The sequence below is a fragment of the Aulostomus chinensis genome, chromosome 10, assembly GCF_037954235.1.
Source record: "Aulostomus chinensis isolate RoL2024-O1b breed Wild chromosome 10, RoL_Achi_v1.0, whole genome shotgun sequence".
Taxonomy (NCBI): domain Eukaryota; kingdom Metazoa; phylum Chordata; class Actinopteri; order Syngnathiformes; family Aulostomidae; genus Aulostomus; species Aulostomus chinensis.
Window position 1 is genome coordinate 7732028 of NC_141329.1, and position 22917 is coordinate 7754944.

Below are 22917 nucleotides of genomic sequence, written 5' to 3' on the forward strand. Positions count from 1 at the left end.
TCATTTTCATGTCCGACCTCCATCTGTAACGTGTTGAAAGATGATTTTTGAGTTGTAAACTGCTGATAACATTTTTTAGAGCATCAGACAGCTCTCAGGACATGGCTCATTTCATGACCTTAAATGTGATCCATTTGGTGAGATAACATTTAGAAATTCTGAAGTGGCAAACAATGAAACTGTTGATTTACATTCAAGTTAGCAGAGGGCTAACTTCAAGTCGCTTCCCCTGCTTTTGCTAGTTCGAAGCTATGGTTTAAAGGGTGGATGAACACAGCCCTCGCAAAATGTCCTCTTTCACTATCTTAGTGAGATCCATTTTATCTGATAATATTTGAAAGTCTGAAGGTACACCTGATTAAATTATGAAGAAATAAGTAAATATGCTGTTAATAAAAGCTGTTTTGGTGTCTGAAGTGTGTGTTGAGTGAAACTCACATGCCTACTGGTCTACATAAATATGAAAATGAGAAGAAGTTGCTCCATGATTCTGATCAAATCTCAGTTCATTTACCTTGTTTCTGCCAATTGGACCACATGAGATAGGAATATAAGTAAGATACTATAAGTGGGAGCATAAGGCATCAATTAACTTAATGAAGAATTAAAAAAAGGAGCAAAAATTCATCTAAAATGCAATGCGAAAGAAAATACTAGGCTGTCGGCCAAATAGACTCATGCATTTATACGCTTCTCAGTCTATGTTAGAGCCATTAAGAATCAGATAGATCCACAATTTATATTTGCCAACAGCTGCACTCGACCCGTCTACCAGTAATCACTCTCTTTTATTAGGCAGCTCCAGCTTCCCTCACGTTCAGAGGTCCAGCATGACACCCAGCAGTCTTTTTGTTTTACACCTCCATTGATTTCCAGTATCCACCCGATGTGAGCCTTCATCCCTAACGTCGTACATCATCGGACATTAAGGCTTCACATTTTATATTATGTCCGTTATATCACCTTTCAAACACCTCTGCCTGTGTAGCTCTATTAACCCCCTCTGATTTCAAGCTGAAAAAAAAAAAATTCAACTACCCGTCCTGGGTGTGGACATGAGATGATGTCATGATGTCTTTGCAATTCCTGATCCTATCTCTCTTCTTTTTTTGCTTTTCTTTTTTTTCTAATGTGGAGGTAGAAGAATCTCTAATATCTTTTGGCAATCGTGTGCACTAGTGGTTCTCTGCGGGTCTGTTTCAGACAGGAATAGGCTGATGAAGTGTGTGACCGCCTCTCCGGTAATTATGTGATGAATGTGTTCATTCTGTGTGTAGCACCGCGTGGTGGTGAATAGCTCAACTGATTATTGAGGGGTGTTTTCTTTGTGTGTGCAATTGCAGGAGAGTGTGAGTGAAACAAAACCACACAATATTATCTTTATATAAATAAATGAACTGATGTCGATGGCTATTATGCCATGCCTCCATATATATATATATATATATATATATATATATAGCCACGGTGTAGTCAGTAGCATTGAACCAGCTACCCCTTTTGCTGTTTCTGTGACACAGCTATTTCTTTCCACTTTGTTGAGTAAAATGTTAAGGCTAACACATCAAGCCTTCAGCATTTTAAACCCCCTAAGATGGATGTTAAGCTCCATTAATAATACCGCAGTCTTTCCTGTCCAGCTCTTATGGATTTTCCTTCACAGTTGGGATATAGTGTGAGAGGCAAAGAGTGACCGAGCTGGAGAGAGTGTGAGAAGGATCATGGAGGGATAATATACAATAGCTCCCATATCAACTCCCTGAGTAGACCTACATTTGGCTTTGCCTCCAAGGGCTGGCGCTCATAACCTACGATGTGACTGAAAGGTCTGCCAGGAGTTAATGTGTAATGGGATGTTGGGTGGTTGTGTTTTAGACTCACATCCAGCTCTTCACTTTGTACAGGAGTAACCAGTAGACCACGGTATCTTTATATCCTGGTACATCATTTAGATTTTATTCAGCCGGGGACTCTCACTGAGATTGTCTTTTTCAAGGGAGCCCTAAACAAGACCGCAGCAACGCTAGGCTCTAAAAAAAACATCAATTAAGAAAAATTCATAGATACATAATGACAGAAATGGGATTTGATTTTAATATCAGGGCAAATGTGCTGTGGTGCCTTGAGGAAAAGGTGTTTTGTTTTTTTTACAGGGTCTGGCCTTCTCTTGTATATACTTGGTTTATTAAGTTAAAACTGGATTTTTCTTCAGACCCCCTATAACATTATTGAGTTCAAAATGAGGTCAGTTTCCCACAGGTGTTGTCAGTGTGTCCATAATTTGATTTCATGTTCTTGATATTAAATGCTCATCTGCAATTTCTTGATGCATTTGCTTTTAAAGCAGCAAAATAATTCATTTGTTTATTGTCTGATTTAAAAGAAAAAGTTGTAAATTCTGCTTGCAAACAGTACAATCTTTCTTAGATTCATCAGTGAGGGTAATCATATGAGCGTTCTGAATCTTTCATGTTTGGGTACTGGGTACAATTCGTGGAAGAGAATATTTTCTTTGCTAACGTAATAAAATGATCGAAATGTGTCCTGTTATTGGTATTGTAACAGTACTTTCTCACAGATGGTACGCAAGACTCACATGTCCCCACTTCCACACGAACTTGGACGCACACACCACACACACAGTCTGCCTCTGAAACCCAGAGCCAGCTCACTGGCTGTCAGTCAGGCCCTGAGGAGTCTCTGAGGACCCACACAGACACACACACACACACACACACACACACACACACACACACACACACACACACACACACACACACACACACAGACGTGCAGGAAGGAAGGATCAATGGGCTTGTGTTTGTTGAGCAACATACCCCCCCCTCCCACATACAAGCACACACCTCCACCACACCCCCAACACCACCCCCAGTACCACAGAGTGTCTGACCTGCCCCTTGACAGCCGACGTACTGAATCTATTGATTTCCTCATATTAACGCAGTCTCCATGAGAAGCGCCAGCAGGCAGAGACGAAGAGAGGAGAGGATGGGAAGAAAAATACAAAAAGGAGGGAGCTAGTGGAGATAAGAGAGGGGGGAGGGCTCAAGGAAGGGTGTGTGTGTGTTTGTGTGTAGCAATGCGCAGTGCCTCTGATTCTGCACTGTACATCATGCTCAAAAAGATACACGTCAGATGTAAGTGAGGCCTAAACTTTAGTACATGCTCAAGCCTTTGAAATGTTAAAAGGCAAAATGAGCCAGTTGAACTGCAGAACTAGAATCATATGTGATTATATTCAAATAGATGCAGGACTAGAGTGGAGGGGGGGTGTATTTAGTAGTGAAGCATAATTAGGTCTCTACCTAAATGATTAATACAGCAGGTGCGGAATATCAATTAGACGGAAATAGATTTTCTGGTTCTAAATTACCTGAATTTCATTCCAAGTTCTACAAGTAGGTTCTAAAATTCCTGCAGCAGTTTCCTTACTACTTTTGCAGCAAAAGGCTCAGCTGTTGACAAACCAACACCTCTCTAGTGTACCTTTCCACTCCATAGTCACGTTGAAAGGCATTTTCGGTGGACCAGAATTATTTTAAAAAAACAACAACAACAACAAAATCCCTCAAAGAAAGAATGAACACGACATTAAAATGAACGCAACCTCCACCAGGATTCCGGGGTGTGACAGGGACACGTTAGCACAGGTTAAAGTTTTGCAGTCAGAAAAAGATTTTTATCTTTGTCCACTGACGGCACCAAATGACACTGACTGTTGTTTTAAGTCATAAATATTCCTGTGACTTGTCAATACAGTTTAGTTCTGGTTTTGTTTGTCGAACTGGAAACCTAGCATTGAAGTTGAAAGCCTCTGCGATGAATGTCTATCACAGTCAACTTGAACTTTGACCTCCAAAATCTTTTCAGTTCATCCTCAAATCTCAGTGGATGTTTGTTCCCAATTCAAAAACTTTACAGAAGCATAAAACACTTAAAACCCCGCCGTGCCACCACCACACAGAGCAGTGTGAAGAGTCTGGGGTTGCTTCGTAAAGATTAAATGTCTGTTGGGTTTTTATAATGGCTTCAAGAAGTGCATTGATTCTTTTTTTTCTCACATTTGAGGTTTTAACAACCGTAGTACCACTCCGTCAGGTAAACACTGGCTCAGAGCTAAGCTGTTGTGTAATTAGTACTTGACCTTGACTCGGCGTGGATAGGGGAACTCAGTTATGTCGGGGTGTTTAAGACATTAGTGTGTTTTGAGGTGGAGTGCATCTTTCCTCTGAGCCTAATGGGCAGCACGTGCCGATCCTCACCCGTCAGCTGTTACTCTCTTCTGCCTTACTTCCCTCGCGCTCCCTCTCACACGCTTTTTCCCTCTGTCATGCACTCACTCTCTCTCACACACACACACACACACACACACACACACACACACACGCACGCACGCATTTTCCCCCTTTTCATTGCAAACTCACTCTCTTTGTGGAGAAGTAGGAGGCGTGTTTGCCAGCCATATGGCAGTGCCAGAGGCGTCCGGAGCAGATGTGCTCGGCATTGGGTCTCTGCTCCGTCAAGCACATGCCAACACACACGCATAAAAAAAACAACAAAAACACACACACACACACACAGGCTTACATAGAGCCTGTTAGCGGAGAAGAGGTCACTGACTGACGATGGCATTATCTGAAGAGGGACACAACCTACACTGATACACCTCCAATTTCTCAATGGGACATTCAAGTCATTAAGAACAATCCTATGAATTCTATTCAGTGGCATCATTTGTTTTTTTTGCGTTTTTACGTCATGATGTAAACAATGATTAGAGTAATTGGAAAAATGTACTATGCATCTAAACACCCTCATACCATAAATGCAATCAAAGTACAACCCAATATGAATATAATTCCTTTGATAATAATAAGCCACAATTTATTTAAAACTTAATTTATATTCATCCGTGCATGCAGTGTACATATATGAATGTCAGATGTTACAAAACGATGCATCACTCAGCTAATGTGACGTTTCACTGCTCAGTGAATAAGAAAAGTTCTCTCTACTCTCATGTTTGGTGCTTCGACTTCCTGATATTTTCCTTTTTTTTCTATCTGGGAAAGAGCTTGAAAAGTGCTGACTCAGCATGTTTGTTGTTGTTTTTTTTTCCACGTGTGTTTTTTATTTTTTTATTTTTGCTGAATAGCGTAAGAATGGTGGAGGTGTGTGTGCGCATGCACGTGTGTATGTGTGTGTGTGTGTGTGTGTGTGTGTGTGTTGCAGTGCGGTAAATTTTCCTCTGAATGAAATGGGATGTAAATTTGACCAGCATGCAGAATGAGAATGTGGACTAGTTCCCAGTGTTTGCTGAGCCAGCGTTTGACCTGCACCAGACATCAAGAAACTGAATAAGTTACAGAAACATCACCATGTTGGTCAGCAACATGGACGCTGTGCATCAAAGACCAAAATTCCCCCACACGGAAGCACTTTTTATGCCCCAAATTACCATTACAAATGTATTGCAGTTTATTTTTTTTTACATCTGATTAGTAAATCTGAGCTGTTTGATAGGAAAAACAGATGCCATAACAATTAACAAGACGTTGTATTTCCATCGTGTGTTTAGTACATTGCAATTTGTCACATAACATAATTAGAACATTTCTGAGGAGGCTAAAATGATATCCATCCATCCATCCATCCATCCATCTTCTATCACAACCTGTTAAGGGTTGGGGGGGGGGGGGGCTGGAGCCTATCCCAGCAGCTTTGGGTGAGAGGCGGGGTTCACCCTGGACAGGTCTCCAGTCCATCACAGGGCCAACACATATAGACAGACAACCATTCACACCCACAGTCACACCTACGGTCAATTTAGAGTATCCAATTAACCTAGTCCCTATTTATGTGTCTTTGGACTGTGGGAGGAAGCTGTAGTACCAGAGAGAACCCACGCAGGCACAGGGAGAACATGGAGACTCCACACAGAAAGATCCTGTGTTCAAGCCGGGACTCGAATCCGGAACCTTCTTGCTGTGAGGCAACAGTGCAAACCACTGCATCGCCGTGCCACCCCTAAAATGATATTATATAGGAAATCCTTCACCAGTCATGTACTAAAATTCTATAATATGACGGTATCATAATTTCATTACGTGTGTATTTGCCTCCATATTTATTTCTCAGTGCAGTATTAATCATAAGTGTCACAAGTGTTAGGTTATTTTTGAAGAAACACGAGTTATTCCAGACCTCAAAAAAATCACATCAATGGAAGACCGATCTATAAAGGGTCTGAATGGTGCAGGAGAGAAAACAAACCTAAATGATTTTTAAATGAGATTGAAATGGTTTCTGCAGGGAATCGATATGTTTTGATATTTCACCTCTAAATACCTACATACATCACTTGCTTGGTCGTATGTCATGGTGGAGTCAGCTCCAAGCAGCTGTCTGCAGGGAGCTCACAAACTTTTGCTGGGCAAAAAGTTAAGGGGTAAGTGTGTGTGTGTGTGTGTCTGTGTCTGTGTGTGTGTGTGTGTGTGTGTGTGAGTGTGTGTGCAAGAGAGAGAGAAAGAGAGAGACAGCTGGTGAATGCAGTCAATAGCTTTGAATAATAGAACAAGTTTGACAAGACTGGTCTTATATACTGTAGTGTGAAGAATATTTCTTGGTTTGGGAAAAGGAAAGGAATTCAGGTGCAAGGTTGGAGTCGGAACTGAACCATAAATCTGTCTGCTGCAGAATCTTAGAAGTGTAGATTGACAGAATGGTAAACAGAAGTAAGTTGACAATGTTGTAAGAGGTTTGCGTGTATCTCTGTGAGAGATGCTGCACTTCTGAGTGGTGGCTGCGCTTGTGAGGAAATGTTCTTGGTCTGGCTTTTCAGTTCTGCCCACTGCTTGTTTGTGTGCGGATATCCTGCAGGACTAACCAGCGATCCTGCTTCTGTTATCACTGTGCATTACCTCCTGGTTAACAGGCTGATATACAGCACTGGCAATAGATAATTCTAAATCTTATCCCAGGTACATATGATTCAAATGATCAATACTGAAGCAGATAATGTACATTTAAAATTATGGCCATTTAGACAGCAGAAGAATCCTGCACCAAATCTCCCCCGACTACAAATACAACGTTGTGGTTGTATACTTCCACGATGAGATGTTTGCTTCATTGCACTTTTTGTTTTGAATTTGAAGAAATTCCCTTAAGGTGTCTCTGAGATATTACGATTAAAAGGATGGGAAATATCGTGTACATCTGAGGTCCCTGTGACCTTTGACCTTTTACCATGCACATAAAAAAATTCCAGGGGGAAAGTAAAGACAGTCTGAGAAAAAAAACTGCAAATTCCTTACTCATGTTTTGCAGAAAGAAAAAAAATCATTCAATCAATGTGGTGACTGAGTTACGTCTGCTCACATCGATCCATCACTTACCTGACTTCATATAGTCACTCCCTCTCTCTGCTTTTGCCCAAACAGTAGCTAACTGTTGTTGAAACTCTTTATTGTTCTGCTGTCTGTTTAACACAAACATGCATTATATTTCTAATTCGCTGTATTAGCTGGTTGTCAGGAATGTACACCCAGGATATGTCACTTCAAGTCTCATAAGAAGCCAGATGGAGCGTCACTCCAAGCTAAACAGCAGCTTTCATGCTTTTCATATTCTCTTGATTTGTTAAGTGTCGATCCTGTATGTGTCTGAAGCACTATACGCACATTTTACTTCAATTGAACCTATTAAAAAATGAAAAATCAAACGTGGTTCACAGCCTCAGCCTTGTTCTCTCCTCTCTTCTGATAATTCCCTTCAGCAGCACTGAGTTGAGCGAGGGTTCATGGTGAAGGTGAGCCACACAGGGACTCAAAGGGAAGATAAATCATCATGGGGTCCTTATTCCAGGAGAACGGTACTGACCGAATCACCTGCAGAAGCTCTTTTGTTCCCAGGTGGCCTGGCGAGTGTTTCAGGGGTGCTTAAAATTACTGTCTTCATTTGGAGAGTTACAGTATTGAGGGAAAGGAAGAAAGAGTGAAAGAAGAGAGAGAAAAGGGAAACAAAGACAAGAACAAAGATGAGTTTGACAGTATGGAATAAGAGCAATCTCTGCCAACAAGCCAATTACTAACTAAGGGGCATCAGACAAGGTTACTGGAGGCTAAAAGCTGGTTCCAGGAATAGTCTTCTCGTATTATCTGCTGGCTGCTGGCTGCTGGCTGCTGGCTGCTGCTGCCGCAAGGCTCTGGCTGGCTGTTGGAGCTTAGACTGCACTGACCTGTTCGTGCAGACTGGAGAGTGATGGGAGTTTGGCCTCACCTGCAGACATGGAGAGCAGTGAGAGAAGCAACACTGGTTTATTTACAAGGTGTTTTAAACAGTCAGCTTCAGTTATGAAATACCTACTATCAATCTGCAATGTCTGTGTTTATCAAGCACAGGACTATGGTCCATGGGTGGCACACTCTAATGGGGTGCTAAATACTTTTTCATGGTTGATTGGTTAAAAAAAAAAAAATTCGTTAAGTTACATATTTATCTAAAAACTGGATGTATCAATTCAACTAATAAAGTTTATACAAATTGAAATGATTAATTATTGATACTGATTATTGATAAGAATCCATGTATTCATTCATATATTTCAAATAGATACTGCATGAGAATATAAAATGTTAAACAAAATAATCTAGGATTTCTTTACTAAACTTGTAAGTATGAAGATGAGTGTTTGTGAAGGGAAGGGTGAGAACTCCTGGTCTAGGTGATGGTTTCCAGAATAACAGTGTATTTCATCCAATGATAAACTGATGACTTTTATTCGAAGTACACTTGCTGACTGGCTCCTAATGCGTCCTGTACTACAAAGCACTTCTGGTATACCTGCAAGCCAGGCAGCGATGTCTTTGGCAGAACCAGGAGTTTGTCACCCAGTTAAAAACGCTACTGCCAAATAGCAAAACAGAGCCTCTTGCCAATCATGTCATCTTACTGGCAGATCAGTGTGCTCGCCAGGACTTTAGACTTACATGCAGACATTGTGACAGGTTTGCCAAACTTGCAAGTCTGCCAGGAAATGGAATTACTACACGTAGAGATGGTATGAAGGCTGCAAGGTGGCTGACTGGATCAGGTCCTCAGCTGCCATTTGTTTGAATGCTTTATTAGTTCTGTGTGTTTGTGATGAGTGTATGCCACTGAAGTTTTTACTTTGTGTGTGTGTGTGTGTGTGTGTGTGTTTGTGTGCATGTGTGTGTGTGTGGCTGTGTCCAGGGCTGCATGTGCAGAGCCATCTGTTTGCTGCTTTAGCAGTAGTCTTCCAGTGCTCAGGCTTATCTGTGCACGAGGGCAGTGGCCTACTTTAACCTTCTGCTCACTCTCTTTACCCTGCCGAACACATTGGCACTTTAATGTTGGTCACCCGTAGCATGTTTGCAATAACTTTCCCCAGTTCCTTTGTATTAGTGATCAGTCACGCGCTCACAACTCCATCCATCCATTTTCTAGGGGGGCTGGAGCCTGTCCCCGTTGGGTGAGAGGACTGGGTTCACCCTGGACGGGTCGCCCATTCCGTAGCAGGGCCATCAGGAGTAATCAAGGATACTTCATCACTGTCACCAGGGGGAGTGAGGAACCAGCGACCCATTGGTTGCTAGATTGCCACTCTACCTCCTAGCCATGCCCCCCCCCCCCCCCCCATAGAACTCACAAAAGAAAACAACATTTCTTTTGACTCATTTCAAAATCATTTATTTTGTGTATGACTTGCAACATTTCCAAGTATATTCTAAACTTAAGTTACAGTCCCTCCGGCTCACTTGCCAAATTGTGTTGATGTTTTGGTCATGCAACACACCAAAAAAAAAAAAAAGAATCATGGGTTTGATAAAGTCTGTAAGTACTGGGAGAACTTTGAAGTGGTAAGCTGTCAGTATGGACTGCTTTTCATGTGATGAATGTTTGTGTACATAGTGTATATGTCATTTATCAGACAGTTTTTCATGACAAAGCACCCAAATATTCTTAAATCGTGATTTTTTTTCTTAACAAAAGTTCAGTTTCTGAGAGATTGTCTTTCATACCTTTTGTTTCAACTGAATTTTTCTCTGTAAAAACATTTCAAGGCTGCTACCAGGCCTTGTGTTGGTCGTGTACTCAGTTAGGTGGGCTAGTCCGACTCACTGCAGTTCATAGGGGAGAATTAGACATAGGCTGGTCAGTGAGTCCTGTTGCAGAGTTGGCAGCTAATAGGTCACCTAGGAAGGGTGGGGCAGCGGATGATGGGAGGATGAGCAAGAGATTTTTCAAGGCTCTTCCATTGGGCGAACGATTTCTGGGCAGGCTGAGGAGAGAAGAGGAGGGGGGATTTTAAAGGAAAGGAAAGGAAAGGAAAGAAAAGGGCAAAATCATGTGAGCAGACCCACTGGTTGACATTTTGCTGACATCATCATCTGGGTTGTCTTTGACCTCACAAAATCCCTCATGCATGCACCAGCTTGTGTATTTTTTTGCTTTTCTTGTCATCACTAGTTTGATCATGTATGAATAATAAAATAAAAAACTTTTTTTTTTTAAATTAGGAGTGTGTATGCAAGACAGGCAAAATCAGAAAAGTTCATTTTACCAGCATTCTGTTGTGAGCAGAGTTGACAAGCACAAGAGAGAGAACCAGCATTTGCTTCCTTGTGAAATATGAATGAGGACCTTTTATATTATGATGTCTATGGACGGTGGTTAAACTGGCTGGCCCTAAAGGTTACTCCTCTGATTTCTAACGTGTTCTAGATGAAGTCAGCAAAAAGGTTTAGCTTCAGACTTCTTATTCCAAGTATTACATCAGATTACATATACATGTGGTGTTAAGGAACCCACATGTATATGTATTAAGTTGCTGTACTTCATGTGAAGACAACATGATGTAAACCAAATGATGTTTGTTGCGCCGGGCTTACTTCCTGTAATCACCAGGTCGGAACTATCGTCAGACTCTCATTAAATATGTGAAGTGTTTTTTTTTCTTGTGAAATCTCAGACAGATAGATGACACAAATGCCACTGAAAACTAAACCTCATCAGTAGAAGTATGAGGCTTTTGTTTGAATTAAGACTATGAGAAGTGAGATGTTAAAGTGACGTGTAGAAGCGAGATGTAAAAACAAAATAATACATGTATATTAAATATAAATATATATATATATATGATATTCAAGCTAATAACCTTTTGTCAAAGTGTACATTAATAAGAAATCTGATTTGATTTGCGACCTATTTTGTACCTCCACAATGCTCTGAGCATGGTGCTTGATGAGCTGCCATGGAGCAGATGGGCACACAACTATACCACCTGAGTTTCCCTACACATTTCTTTGCTGGCACGTTGGTTTGCCCCGGTGCCTCAAGGGCAGACGCAACATCACAGGCTCCGCTACATTCATGGACACAGCTCACCATGAAGCCCCTGGGTCTTCGGCAAGAGGACGGTACACAGAGCTCCACTTGTGTGTGGGCACAGGTGTCAGTGCACAAGAATCCATGTGTAGATGTGTTCTTGTGTCTGTTTAATTTCATGGAATTGCTGCGTTTTTTTTTTTGGTCATCTTTTTTGTCCTCGCAGTACATGCACTTCTAGGTAGAGGTAATAAAGCAATCCCAATTGGCGTGTGAGTCCAAAGAAGAATTCTAAAAGGATGCAGATTAAACAGGAAATGTGATCAACATTGCCAACTGTCGCGCCTCAAGCAGGAAATATATGATTTTACGCTTGATTTCTCATTGCTCCCTCTTACTCTTTTCCTCTTACTTCTTAAATGCAGCTGACAAAAAACGGCTGTCGTGCAAATGTTCAGGTGTTGAATAAGTGTAAATAAGAAGTCTGACTTGAAGAATGTAGACATTCACGGTCGTCTGCAAAGAGAGGACAAGAACGAAAGAAAAAAAGGAGATATTCGCTTTTACGCAGTCGCGCATACATCATCTTGCTTTCCTTTTAGTCTGGTCTTTGCACCATCATCAATCATCTCACTTAAACAGATGTATGTATGTCGAAGTCTATGTGTGTCTGTGTGTGTGCGTCCGTCCCAGCCCACACACTGACACTGTGCCAGGGGCTTATCATGTCAAAACATCAGGGGCATCTGTTTGAAACAGAAATGAAAGTAAAATATATGAATAAAAGAGCAACATGAATAAAAACAAGGGATGTAAATGACCAGCAGTGTGTGTGTGTGTGTGTGTGTGTGTGTGTGTGTGTGTGTGTGTGTGAGAGAGAGCGAGAGAGAGAGAGAGAGAGAGAGAGAGAGACAGACAGACAGAAAGAGAGACAGAAAGAGAGACAGAAAGAGAGGGAGAGAGCCCATGAGTGAATATTTGAGTGACAGACACAGGAAATCGAGTGTTGATTTGACGTTTGTTCTCCATCCCTTCATGTTTGCACCTTAACTTGGCTGGATGAGTAACCACGCACACACACAGATTTCCACACTTCCTGAGGTGTTTGATTTCCTCATGCATTAATCAACAGCAGTTTTGACACTTGGCTCCAGATTGAGGAAAGATTGTTCTTTAACAGATCCTCAGTTTTAGTTCTCTCCTTCAATCCACAAGCACTGCTGGCATTGCCTGGGGCGACTATCAATTAGGCCTCTCTGGAAACATCAGCATCCTTCCCTCCTTCCATCCTCCCTTCACTGACTCCTCCCATTTCTTGTATCCATATCCATTTCTGCATCTCCCGTCCCTCTGTTGCCGTGGTGCACCCTTGACTCATACTTCGCTTTGTCCTTTAAGGCTCAAAGTTTCTGCCCATGTCTTTGCTTTGCTACTTTGCTATTCTCTTGACTCCTCCCCGTCCGCTTTGTCCTCCTGTAGTTCCTTCACCTTGTTGTATTTAGTCCATACAAAGCATCAGGATCACCTTCTAACTGTTAAGTAGCATGCCACTCTTCTATAGTCAGTGATTGTCATCACTTCAAAGTCCTTGTCAGGAACATGGCGTTATGAAAAGATGTGAAAGTCGTCACTTTTTTAACTCATTTTCTTTATCACAGGCTGCCCTTAGAATTGCTTGTTGTATTTGCAATTTTGCACACGAATATTTGAGGTTTTTTTTTCCCCAAAACTATGAATAATCAATAAAAAAAACAACCAAAGACAATATATATCTTTGGCTCACACAAGAGGATTATTCTTATTGGGGGTAGGGGTGTCCTTGACGTGAGGCTGATCCGGACTGATTATCTTCCCTAATTATCCTGGAGATTTACAGACATGATCTTAATGTCAATAACTGGACAAGACACCTTCTCATGTAGCATTCTGTTGTGTGACTAGAACCAAAATAGTACACTGAGAATGAACCTGTTGCTGTGCATGAGAAGTCTAGGCAACTCAACATTATGTTAGTTTGTAGCAGTAACTAAAACTAGCTTTCTACAAAATTACTAAACCATTTTTGTCTTCTGTAGCCGTTTTTTTTTTTTTTTTTTTAGCTGCAAAATCTCCTAAGCAGCTGATGACAGCAGGCTGTTTATATTTTCTCATGTCTTAGGCCAGAGGTACACCAAGTCTGTCCTTCATGTGTCAATAATGGGGTCAATAATCATTATAATCAATGAGAACAGCCGCAATGACCACATTAGTCGTGTGATATATTGCTAATCTTTCCATGGCTGGTCTACACGCACGCACACACCCACACCCACAAACACATATTCACACACACACACACACACACACACACACACACACACACACACACACACACACACACACACACACGGATATACAGTATATATAAATTTTCCCTGTCACAGTGCAGCCATCCATCCATCCATCCATCCATCCATCCATCCATTGTCTTCCGCTTATTCCTGTAAAGGGTCGCGGGGGGGGGGGGGGGGCTGGAGCCTATCCCAGCCGCTATGGGCAAAAGGCGGGGTTCACCCTGGACAGGTCACCAGTCCATCACAGGGCCAACACATATAGACAGACAACCATTCACACTCACAGTCACACCTACGGTCAATTTAGAGTATCAATCAGCCTCGTCCCCTCTTGATGTCTTTGGACTGTGGGAGGAAGCTGGAGTACCAGAGAGAACCCACACAGGAACAGGGAGAACATGGAGACTCCACACAGAAAGATCCCGTGCGCGAGCCAGGACTCAAACGTGGAACCTTCTTGCTGTGAGGCGACAGTGCTGACCACTGCACTACTGTGCCGCCTATCACAGTACAGCCAGGCATTTATAATGACACTAACTCTACAGAATCAACACTATTCACGGTGCTAAGATTTGAAAATCCTCCATTGTGCACTCAGATTAAAGTGAATAACAATATATGTGACACTCTTCTGCGTAACTGCGGGTGTCAGAGGGTCAGTAGCAGGATTGCTTGCAAAGAGTTTTTTGCTGTTTGCTCTCAGTCAGGCTAATTTGGGTCCTGCTGGGCTTCTGCCTCAGGACAAGTCCTGGTTAGAGAGAAGAGCAGGAAGGAACAAAACATTGGTCTGCATAGAAATAGAAGAAGCCGGTGAGATGCATCCACCATGCGCTGATGCTTCTTTTACATCAAACATCACCCTGGAGCCCTGAAGACAGTTGAACTCAGGGCGACACTGAGCCCCGAGGTTAAAATAGGGAAGACTCACATTTGAAAAGATCAAAACAAGAGAAACATAATACTTCTGCTACCTTATGAACAGCTGACAGGGTATTTAAAAAAAAAATCTTCTGATGGCTCCAACAAAGGGATTTACACTCACAGACGGACCTCACACTGATTCACACACCCACTTTAGATGTCACCAGCCTGTTAGATAACACTCATTATTTTGTTATCACTTCCATTCTAATGCTTCAGAAAAAAAGCAGTCTGCACCTACCAGACCACAAGGTGCACATCATGTATTATTATCAGTAAACCACCTAAAGACTCCTGATAACAACCATCTCACGGGCTGAAAACACTATCCGTGTGGCCTTATTCCACAATGACGCTCACGTCTCAGACCTCACACGTCCAACACTTTGGATTGTGTATTTTGGAAGAGTGAGTATCTACTGGACGCTATAGGAGTGGAACTGAAAAGCAGGCATAAAGCTTTGGCAGGGATGTGCGCAATCATGAGGCAATGCCAAGCAATGCTGCAAAGTAACTGGTGAGTTGTAGAGCCCTTCCCTCAGATGTGTCCCTAAAGGGCGGCTGAATGTGTCGCAGATGAAATACAAACGGATATGCATGTGTGTTGCGTTCATGATAGCGGGTGGTATGTCGGAAGGGCGTATTTGTACACACACCTACTGCACTGCACATGGGCATATGTTCTCTAGTATGAGTGCTTTTTTGGTAATTTTTATTTTGTGTGTGTGTGTGTGTGTGTGTGTGTGTGTGTGTGTGTGTGTGTGTGTGTGTTCTCGTTGGCTGTGGGAGCTTACAGGCTCTGTGCACAGAGGTTCCCTAATCCAGTGTTTTGAAACGAGCCCTCCAGCTGTTGAGGGCTTGAGAGACTACTGCCTCGGAGGAAGCTTAGAGACGATAAGATGCTCCTTGTATCTTCACTTTTCTTCCTTTCTCTGCTAAGCCCACTATATTTAATATCTGTGTAGACATGAGAGGAAACACACTAATCTTATTTTGCCATTGCAATCTTAAGGTTGCAACCTTTTGTATCAACTTCCTCTCTTTGGCCTTTAATCGTCTAATAAGAACTCAGATTGATCCTGCGCAGGAAGTGAACATTGCGTCCACAGAGGAAGGATGATCAGATTAGAAGAAGTGACCTAAGGGGAGGTTATTTATTGTATCTGTTATGATGGCCTGTAGATGTCATAAAGGGTAATGGGCGCTCATTAGCAGCATCATGACGTACATGCTGAGGATATTGTCAGGCTACTGAACTGTCTTATTATTTAAGTAATCATGTTTTAGTAAGGAAAATAATGCTTGTAAGTGAAAAAGTTTGCATAATGTATGGGAATTCTTTTCATGAACGCATCTCTGATAAGGCATACTGTATCCGAGGGGAGCAGTGTGAGCGCGGCCTATCTCTCCATGGTGCCAGCTGTGAGACTGTACAGCGTGCAGCGTTTGCCAGCAGAAGGAAAAGCGTAGGAAGTCCAGCAGTTTGTGGACAGACACAGAGGGAGCAACAGGCAGTCAGTCTGTCAGTTAGAATGTAACAGTTATATTCAAAACCCAAATCTGGTTAAAAAAAAATTACACTTGGAGATTTAGAGGGCTCTGCAGATGGAAAACGTCATACATTTAAGGACTAGAAATAACTGAACCAGGGCTGTAGGATATATGAGCATTTTTGAAGTATCTCATTTGAAAAGGTCGATGGAAATAGCGTAGTAAAACATTTCATGCTCGCTTGATGTGGTTTTTTTCTTTTCGCCTTTTTTAAAAACAAATAAACAAAACCAAACATGCACAAGAGATGGAATTCACAAACTTCATCTTCAGATAGCGTGTAACAGGACATGATCAATTATCAGTAATCACATCATCACTATCATCCTCCACCACCGCGTTTAGATAAGATGACTTCCCATTGGGTTTTTTTGGACATGGATACATGCTTGTGGGAAAGATCTAATTTGATTTAAGTTTTAATGTCTTTAGCTGGTCTAGAAATAGGTTCCTGCATGTCCACATTTGTCTCTGTTTTATTCACTTACAGCCGAGTCCAGATGTGGAAGGATCGGATAAATCGTTGTTGCAAAAGACAACAAGCTACCTTGTTTTTTTTTTAGTCTGCTGCGCACGCTCAGAAACAAGCATCAGAAATAACCATGACTATCCCCACTTGTCATGTTCATTTAGTATGTATTGATACAGACAGCGTTCCCATGAAAGCCACAAGGAACAAGTTGTTTTAGGGAAGTGAATAACTCAAGAGACAGCCTATCGTGTTTCCCCATTTAAGTGCTACATATTTCATAGCATGGTCTAGATGTTGATTTATCTGCTGAGAGCTTTTTCGGAAGAGGAGTGAGGTTCAGAAATCATGTTTGTTTTCCTGTTGAGATGAAAAAGGCACAGAGAAAGGACGTCAAAAGCACTCAGATGAAACATGACTTTTTGCTTTGTAAAATATTGTACTTCTACTGGTACACAGCAAATGTTTTGCTCATTACTCTCACCAAAGGCAAGTTTCTCAATATCACTGACACAGGTGATGTTTAAGTCAAATAGCCTGCAGTAACACTTTGAATGTGAAGATTTATCGTCTACAAAGATTTGTCAGATATCATCTGCTGGGAGTTGTAATTGCTTTGGATAGACACGCTTTCTTCTCCCTCGCTTCTCACACATGATTTTAAACTGCTTCCCCAGTAATTTACACCTTTTTTTCTGAGTGTAACACGACACTGATCACAGTCTCCTTCCTCCTGCAGTGTGTGTACGGGCGCTGGATGTGATGGTGTCCCAGAGCAGTATCCAGGTGGCCCGCGGCCAAGCAGCCGTCCTGCCTTGCTCTTTCACCACCAGTGCTGCTCTCAACAACCTCAACATCATCTGGATGGTGATCCCACTGTCCAATGCCAACCAGCCAGAACAGGTACAGAACGATTCATTTAACACCTGCAGTAAGGGAACAATCACTGCTTTTTACAAATTCATGCTAAACTGAGTGTTGCTTTTTTTTATTGTTATTTGGACCCAGGAGATGAGAGAATTACTAAGATGAATCTAACTTATTTTTTAATGTAACCTCACTGTATTTGCATCATATGGATGGCCGCATTACTTTCCTATCACAGTCAAAACAGGTACACAAGACTAATCTCTACCCGTAGTAAGGTGTGCTCAGATACAGCGTAAAGAGAATCTCACACACATACTCAGTCCCAGCGACGTGAGCGGAGAGCTTTCCTCAAAAGATCTGCAGGAACCTCCAGTGCAACTTTCTCTCAGGGTGATTTTGATGATACATTTCAATGCTTACGTGCTCTATACTTGTGTATGATGACAGATTTATGTCATATGCAGTAAGTATGAGAAAACCTGTGAAAAGCAATGCAGATTTTAAACTGTCTCTGTTGCTATAGAAGCCCTCACACGTAAATTCAACAACCGAGAGTGTGCACGGGGGAAAATGGCACCTTCATATGTAGAACTAAACAACTCTCCAACTCTCTGTGATTTCATACACATGGGCCTTCGTGTTGATTGACAGCTATTGTTACAGGAACCCCCATAGTCTTCACGTTCGCCATATTGGGATGGTAAAGATCCCCTAATACCCTGAGAGATTTACACTCCTCTAGGTGTTTGACATGATACTGGATGTTGTGTTTAAATATGGCTGATGCTTTATGTATGTATGTGTATATATGTATATATATATATATATATATATATATATATATATATATATATATATATATATATATATATATATACACACACACACATATATATATATATATGTGTGTGTGTGTGTATGTGTATATATATATATATATATATATATATATATACACATACACACACACACACACATATATATATATATATATATATATATATATATATATATATATATATATATATATATATATATATATATATATATATATATATATATATATATATATACTTCATGCCATATGTTCACTAGCCATCCGTACAACAGTAAACAGACCAGCACACGTTAAATCAATATTTTCTCTTTCCGGTGCATCTGAACGCACCTTTGGGATATTAGTAAGATACAAGCTATAGATATTACAGTTATAGAGGTAGAGGTAGCAGTTGTGTTCACACTCTGTAGGATGACGTGTACAAGACACCAATTTATATGCATTCAGAACAATATTTTGTACTTTCGCAAAAAAATGCTGCATGATCTATGTTGTTTTCACACCAAACGTAAAACAATTTTGTTTTCTCAATTAGATTACATATAAAGTAGGGGAAAGCAAACCCATATTTGCTCATACACACACACACACACACACACACACACACACACACACACACACACACACACACACACTCAAGAGATGATACAGTTAACCACTGCAGAGAAATTGGAACTAGCGAAGGATTTCAAAAGGATTTCGCAAATCATAAACTTTATTTAGCTAAAGCAAGCACAGATTTCAGGTACACCTGCATAAAACAGTAGTACTGCAACAACAGCATCATTCCTCTCTTCTTTTCCAGGAGGGAATACTCACACATTCCCTTTCCTCAAGGGGGGAATAAACACAAATGACCCTTTCGCCGAACTCTTGCAAATGACGTGGTTATTCTGGGATAAACTCAGTCAAATGAAGCGAGGTGACAATTTGTCTTGCGTTTGGTGTCAACGTATTCATCGATAGTTGTACTTTAATGGTGTTAGTGTAGGCACCACCCCTACTCATCCCTACCCATTGACTCGTTGTACCTCTGTGTGTGTTTTCTCACCTTCAATTTCTCTACCATTCTGCGCCCCTTGCGGGACTTCTGTGATTCCATTTGAGTTGTTTAACATGCAGCTGCAGGCCGTACAAGCTCACCTGCTTCCCTTCACTTTGAACCCCCGCGCTGGTCGGCCGTCCAAATAATACAATCATCTTCTGCACTAATTACCTCACGCCCACGACAGGCTGTATATCACAGCTGTTCTCACCACACACACACACACACACACACACACACACACAAACAAACTAGCATCAGACAGACTGGTCCAAATGGCAATGCAGATCCACATGCATGCATGCAGGCGTCATATATAATTGCTGTTTGACACATACATACAGGCAGAGTGCACAATTAAAATGTAAAACCTGACATCCAGATACCCATCGATGCACACATCACACACTGGTGCTCTCATGTGTGCACCTGTGGATAAAGACTTCACACAGAGACTTACCAGGAAACAAAAAAAAAGGGCATACACGTATAGGCGCTCGCTCATGGATGAACGCGTGTGACTTTTAGATGCCGGCTGAGTGATGATGGGTGCTGTTACAGTGTGGAAGGTTGCATAAGAGTCACCCTGTCATCCTACACCTTCACACTAAGTTGCATCATATATGACATCAAGTTAAGTATGTGAACATATGCACAGATACACACAACTTTTGAAGGATGCATCGACAGATTGAATGCGTGGAAATGTACAGTATAGACGCACGTGCGATGACACAAGAGGAAGCAAATATCAGTGCGATCTATCGTATCAGCTGTTAGCGTGAATTTGGTGAGCTGTCTATAAAAGTGAGCGATGAAATAAAGTGCTGCATGGGGTGGTGGTGGTGGTGGTGGAGGGGGTGGAGGGGGTGGCGGTGTAGTACAAGAGCAAGGTCATTTTAGAGGAAGAGAATGTCATAAATGATTACAGTTGATGCTGAAAGCCATTAAGAATTACTGAACAGAACTCTGTACACCCGCACACCCTCGCTTGCCTGCGTTAGCACTTTACAAAGCGCTCATGGACCACTCAGCTCTCTCCTCAAATTTGAATACCATGTTCCGATGAAAAGAGACGATGTAACAGCACAATACATTCTGACTTTTTTTTTGTTTTTTACACAGAAGTGTTATTCAGATGTTGTGTTTTTTTGCTTGCTGCTTTGAATCACCTTGTTGTCCAAGAAGTAGCCCTGTGTTTTACAACCTTAAGCCTACACGGCTGACTCCACATTATAGGCAGTATAATTTAACGAGTGGAGAATGAGCTTCATATATTTGGTTTATGAGTGGAGAGAGTGTGCCAGTGTTGGCCATCTGCGGTCAATTTATGTCTCTGAAGTTTTTAATACAAAAAAAAAAAGGAATGATTACATCCAAAATAAGAACATTTAACAAACAAGATCAACAAACTACTGTATGTTAATAAGACGAACTTTTATTTAACAAAGGAGATCTCATCTTATTGTGTTGTTATTTCTCCTCTTTAAAGCAACTCATTCTGAATGATCCCATAGGTTTTTTTTTTTCTCCAGCTGTAAAAACTGTAAAAACAAAAAGTAATTGTGTAAAAACAAAAGATTAGGCTCTAAAAAGTTACCGTATGTTACCTGACCAGCCGAGTTAGCAACTGGCTGCTGAACAGAGTGGAGTATTCAACATCTGGACGGCAGAATAATCTCATCAAGTTTTGAAATGAAAACAGAGTTGAAAGTCTCACTTGTGCGGCTTTTCTCAGTGTTTAAAAATGATGCTGGAAATTATTTCAACCTGAGAGTTCTTGGCGATTTTTTTTCTTTCTGCGATTAAAAGAACCACTTCTCATCCCTCCTCAAATTGTAGTTGATCAATGCAGTCGATTCCATCTGTGTCTTAGCCGTAATAGATTTTGTTGCTATTGTTGTGGTTTACTGTAGATTTTTGAAGAACTCAGATTTGCATTTTATTGATAAATGTGACTTCGCAGAGGCAAATAAGAAATATGAATGATTATCACTGAAATAAAGTAACCATAAGTTCATTATTTTACATAAAAAACGTTTTTTTTTTGTATTGCTGTATAATACAAATAGGGTTTTTTTTTTTTTTTTGGTCCTTTATACTCTTTTGCAGAAATTGGTACATTTGTGAGTGTTTACATCACTTGGTCCTGCGAGGATCTGAAATAGATTCAGTGGCAATAAAACAGTAAGTCAGTGAATATATGGTTAAATTACCTTTTACAGGTATTAAAAAGTCTAATGTTTAAGACAACCAGTTCAGACTTCTACGATTGTATTCCAATGGAAAAAAAATAACAAAGACATTTTATAGAATCTCTGGCTAATAAATTCCACATATTCTAATTTGAAGAAAGTGTCCAGCTTTGAAACTGCAGTGTAAAATTTGTATGAACATGTACTTTCTCTGTTGTGGTTGTGTGTTTACAGTCTGATTACCTGACATCAGCTCCAGATTACAAAGTGTCGGCATGTAGCTCAGAGAGGTGCACGCGTGTTCATATGTTGCTTTCTGTGTGTCTAATCTGTCTAGCATGCTGCTGTTGTGATCAAATACCCTGACTCTAGGCTGCTGCCTGAGCGATAATCCAGATAAACACACACACACACACACACACACACACACACACACACACACACATATACGGTACTCATAACTAGACAATGGTTTTATGTTCCTGCACTGTTGTTTATCTGCTCTGAACTCATTGCTGGATCAGGTTATTTCTTTTCTATTCAAAAGTTCCTAAAATCCCCTTTGTCAACATCTGGGAAATGAACTCCTGAAAGTGATTTCATGACGGGAATGCTTAAACGTTGTTGATATTTTGAAAGTTTATATCCAACATTCTTGAGCCTGGAATTTAAATATGTCAAATCAAATTCTACTTCTCTTACCTTAACTTTTTCCTCACGTCAACTTTTTTTTAAAAATTATTTATTTGTGGCATATTATTTATGATTAATCTCCGGTTGAAAAATAAATTGAATTCATTTTCCAAATCAGGCTGTTTTTTTTGTTTTGTTTGTTTTTTTTTGGGGGGGGGGGGTAGTAAAATTGTGCCCTTAGTGAAATGAAGCTCTGATGAAATTGAGGTCGTAGAGAATCCGTGATGCAGAAATGATGTTAATCTGTAATTGAGAACATCTGTCATAGTATTTTAGATGATCAGATTCTGATCCTCATCTGAACCTTTCAATCTGCCAGAGGATATATCAAATAGAGGCTGCGTTCAAATACTCTCAAAATATGAACTATTAAACTCCCAATTCAACCTGCAAGAAATGATTTTTGACAGACGCGTAAAAGAAAACAACAAATTCAGACATTTTTGTCTCAGGTTGTAACTGAGCTTGATAAATGACTTGGCAGTTCATTTTTACTCAGTTCCTACACGCTCACATGGTCATTTTTTTATTTGACGATACCCATGAGACTTCATTACAGAGTGATGGATGCATTTAGTCAGTTTTACCGCTTGGTTTTCATTTTGGCTAAAGGAATCTCTGAGATACCCAGG

General features: G+C 40.9%; 1 protein-coding gene across 2 annotated transcripts in view; it reads left to right on the forward strand.

Annotated features, from left to right (window-relative positions):
• The window catches only part of igsf11 (immunoglobulin superfamily member 11), a 97143-nt gene that overhangs the window by 61797 nt on the left and 12429 nt on the right, over positions 1 to 22917 (forward strand). The window contains exons 3-4 of one of the 2 annotated variants that reach the window (XM_086215869.1): positions 17384 to 17547; positions 17750 to 17758. In XM_086215869.1, the coding sequence (XP_086071995.1) occupies positions 17384 to 17547; positions 17750 to 17758 (173 nt within the window). The remainder of the gene's footprint in view (positions 1 to 17383; positions 17548 to 17749; positions 17759 to 22917) is intronic. The other variant, XM_086215870.1, reaches the window with a different exon arrangement.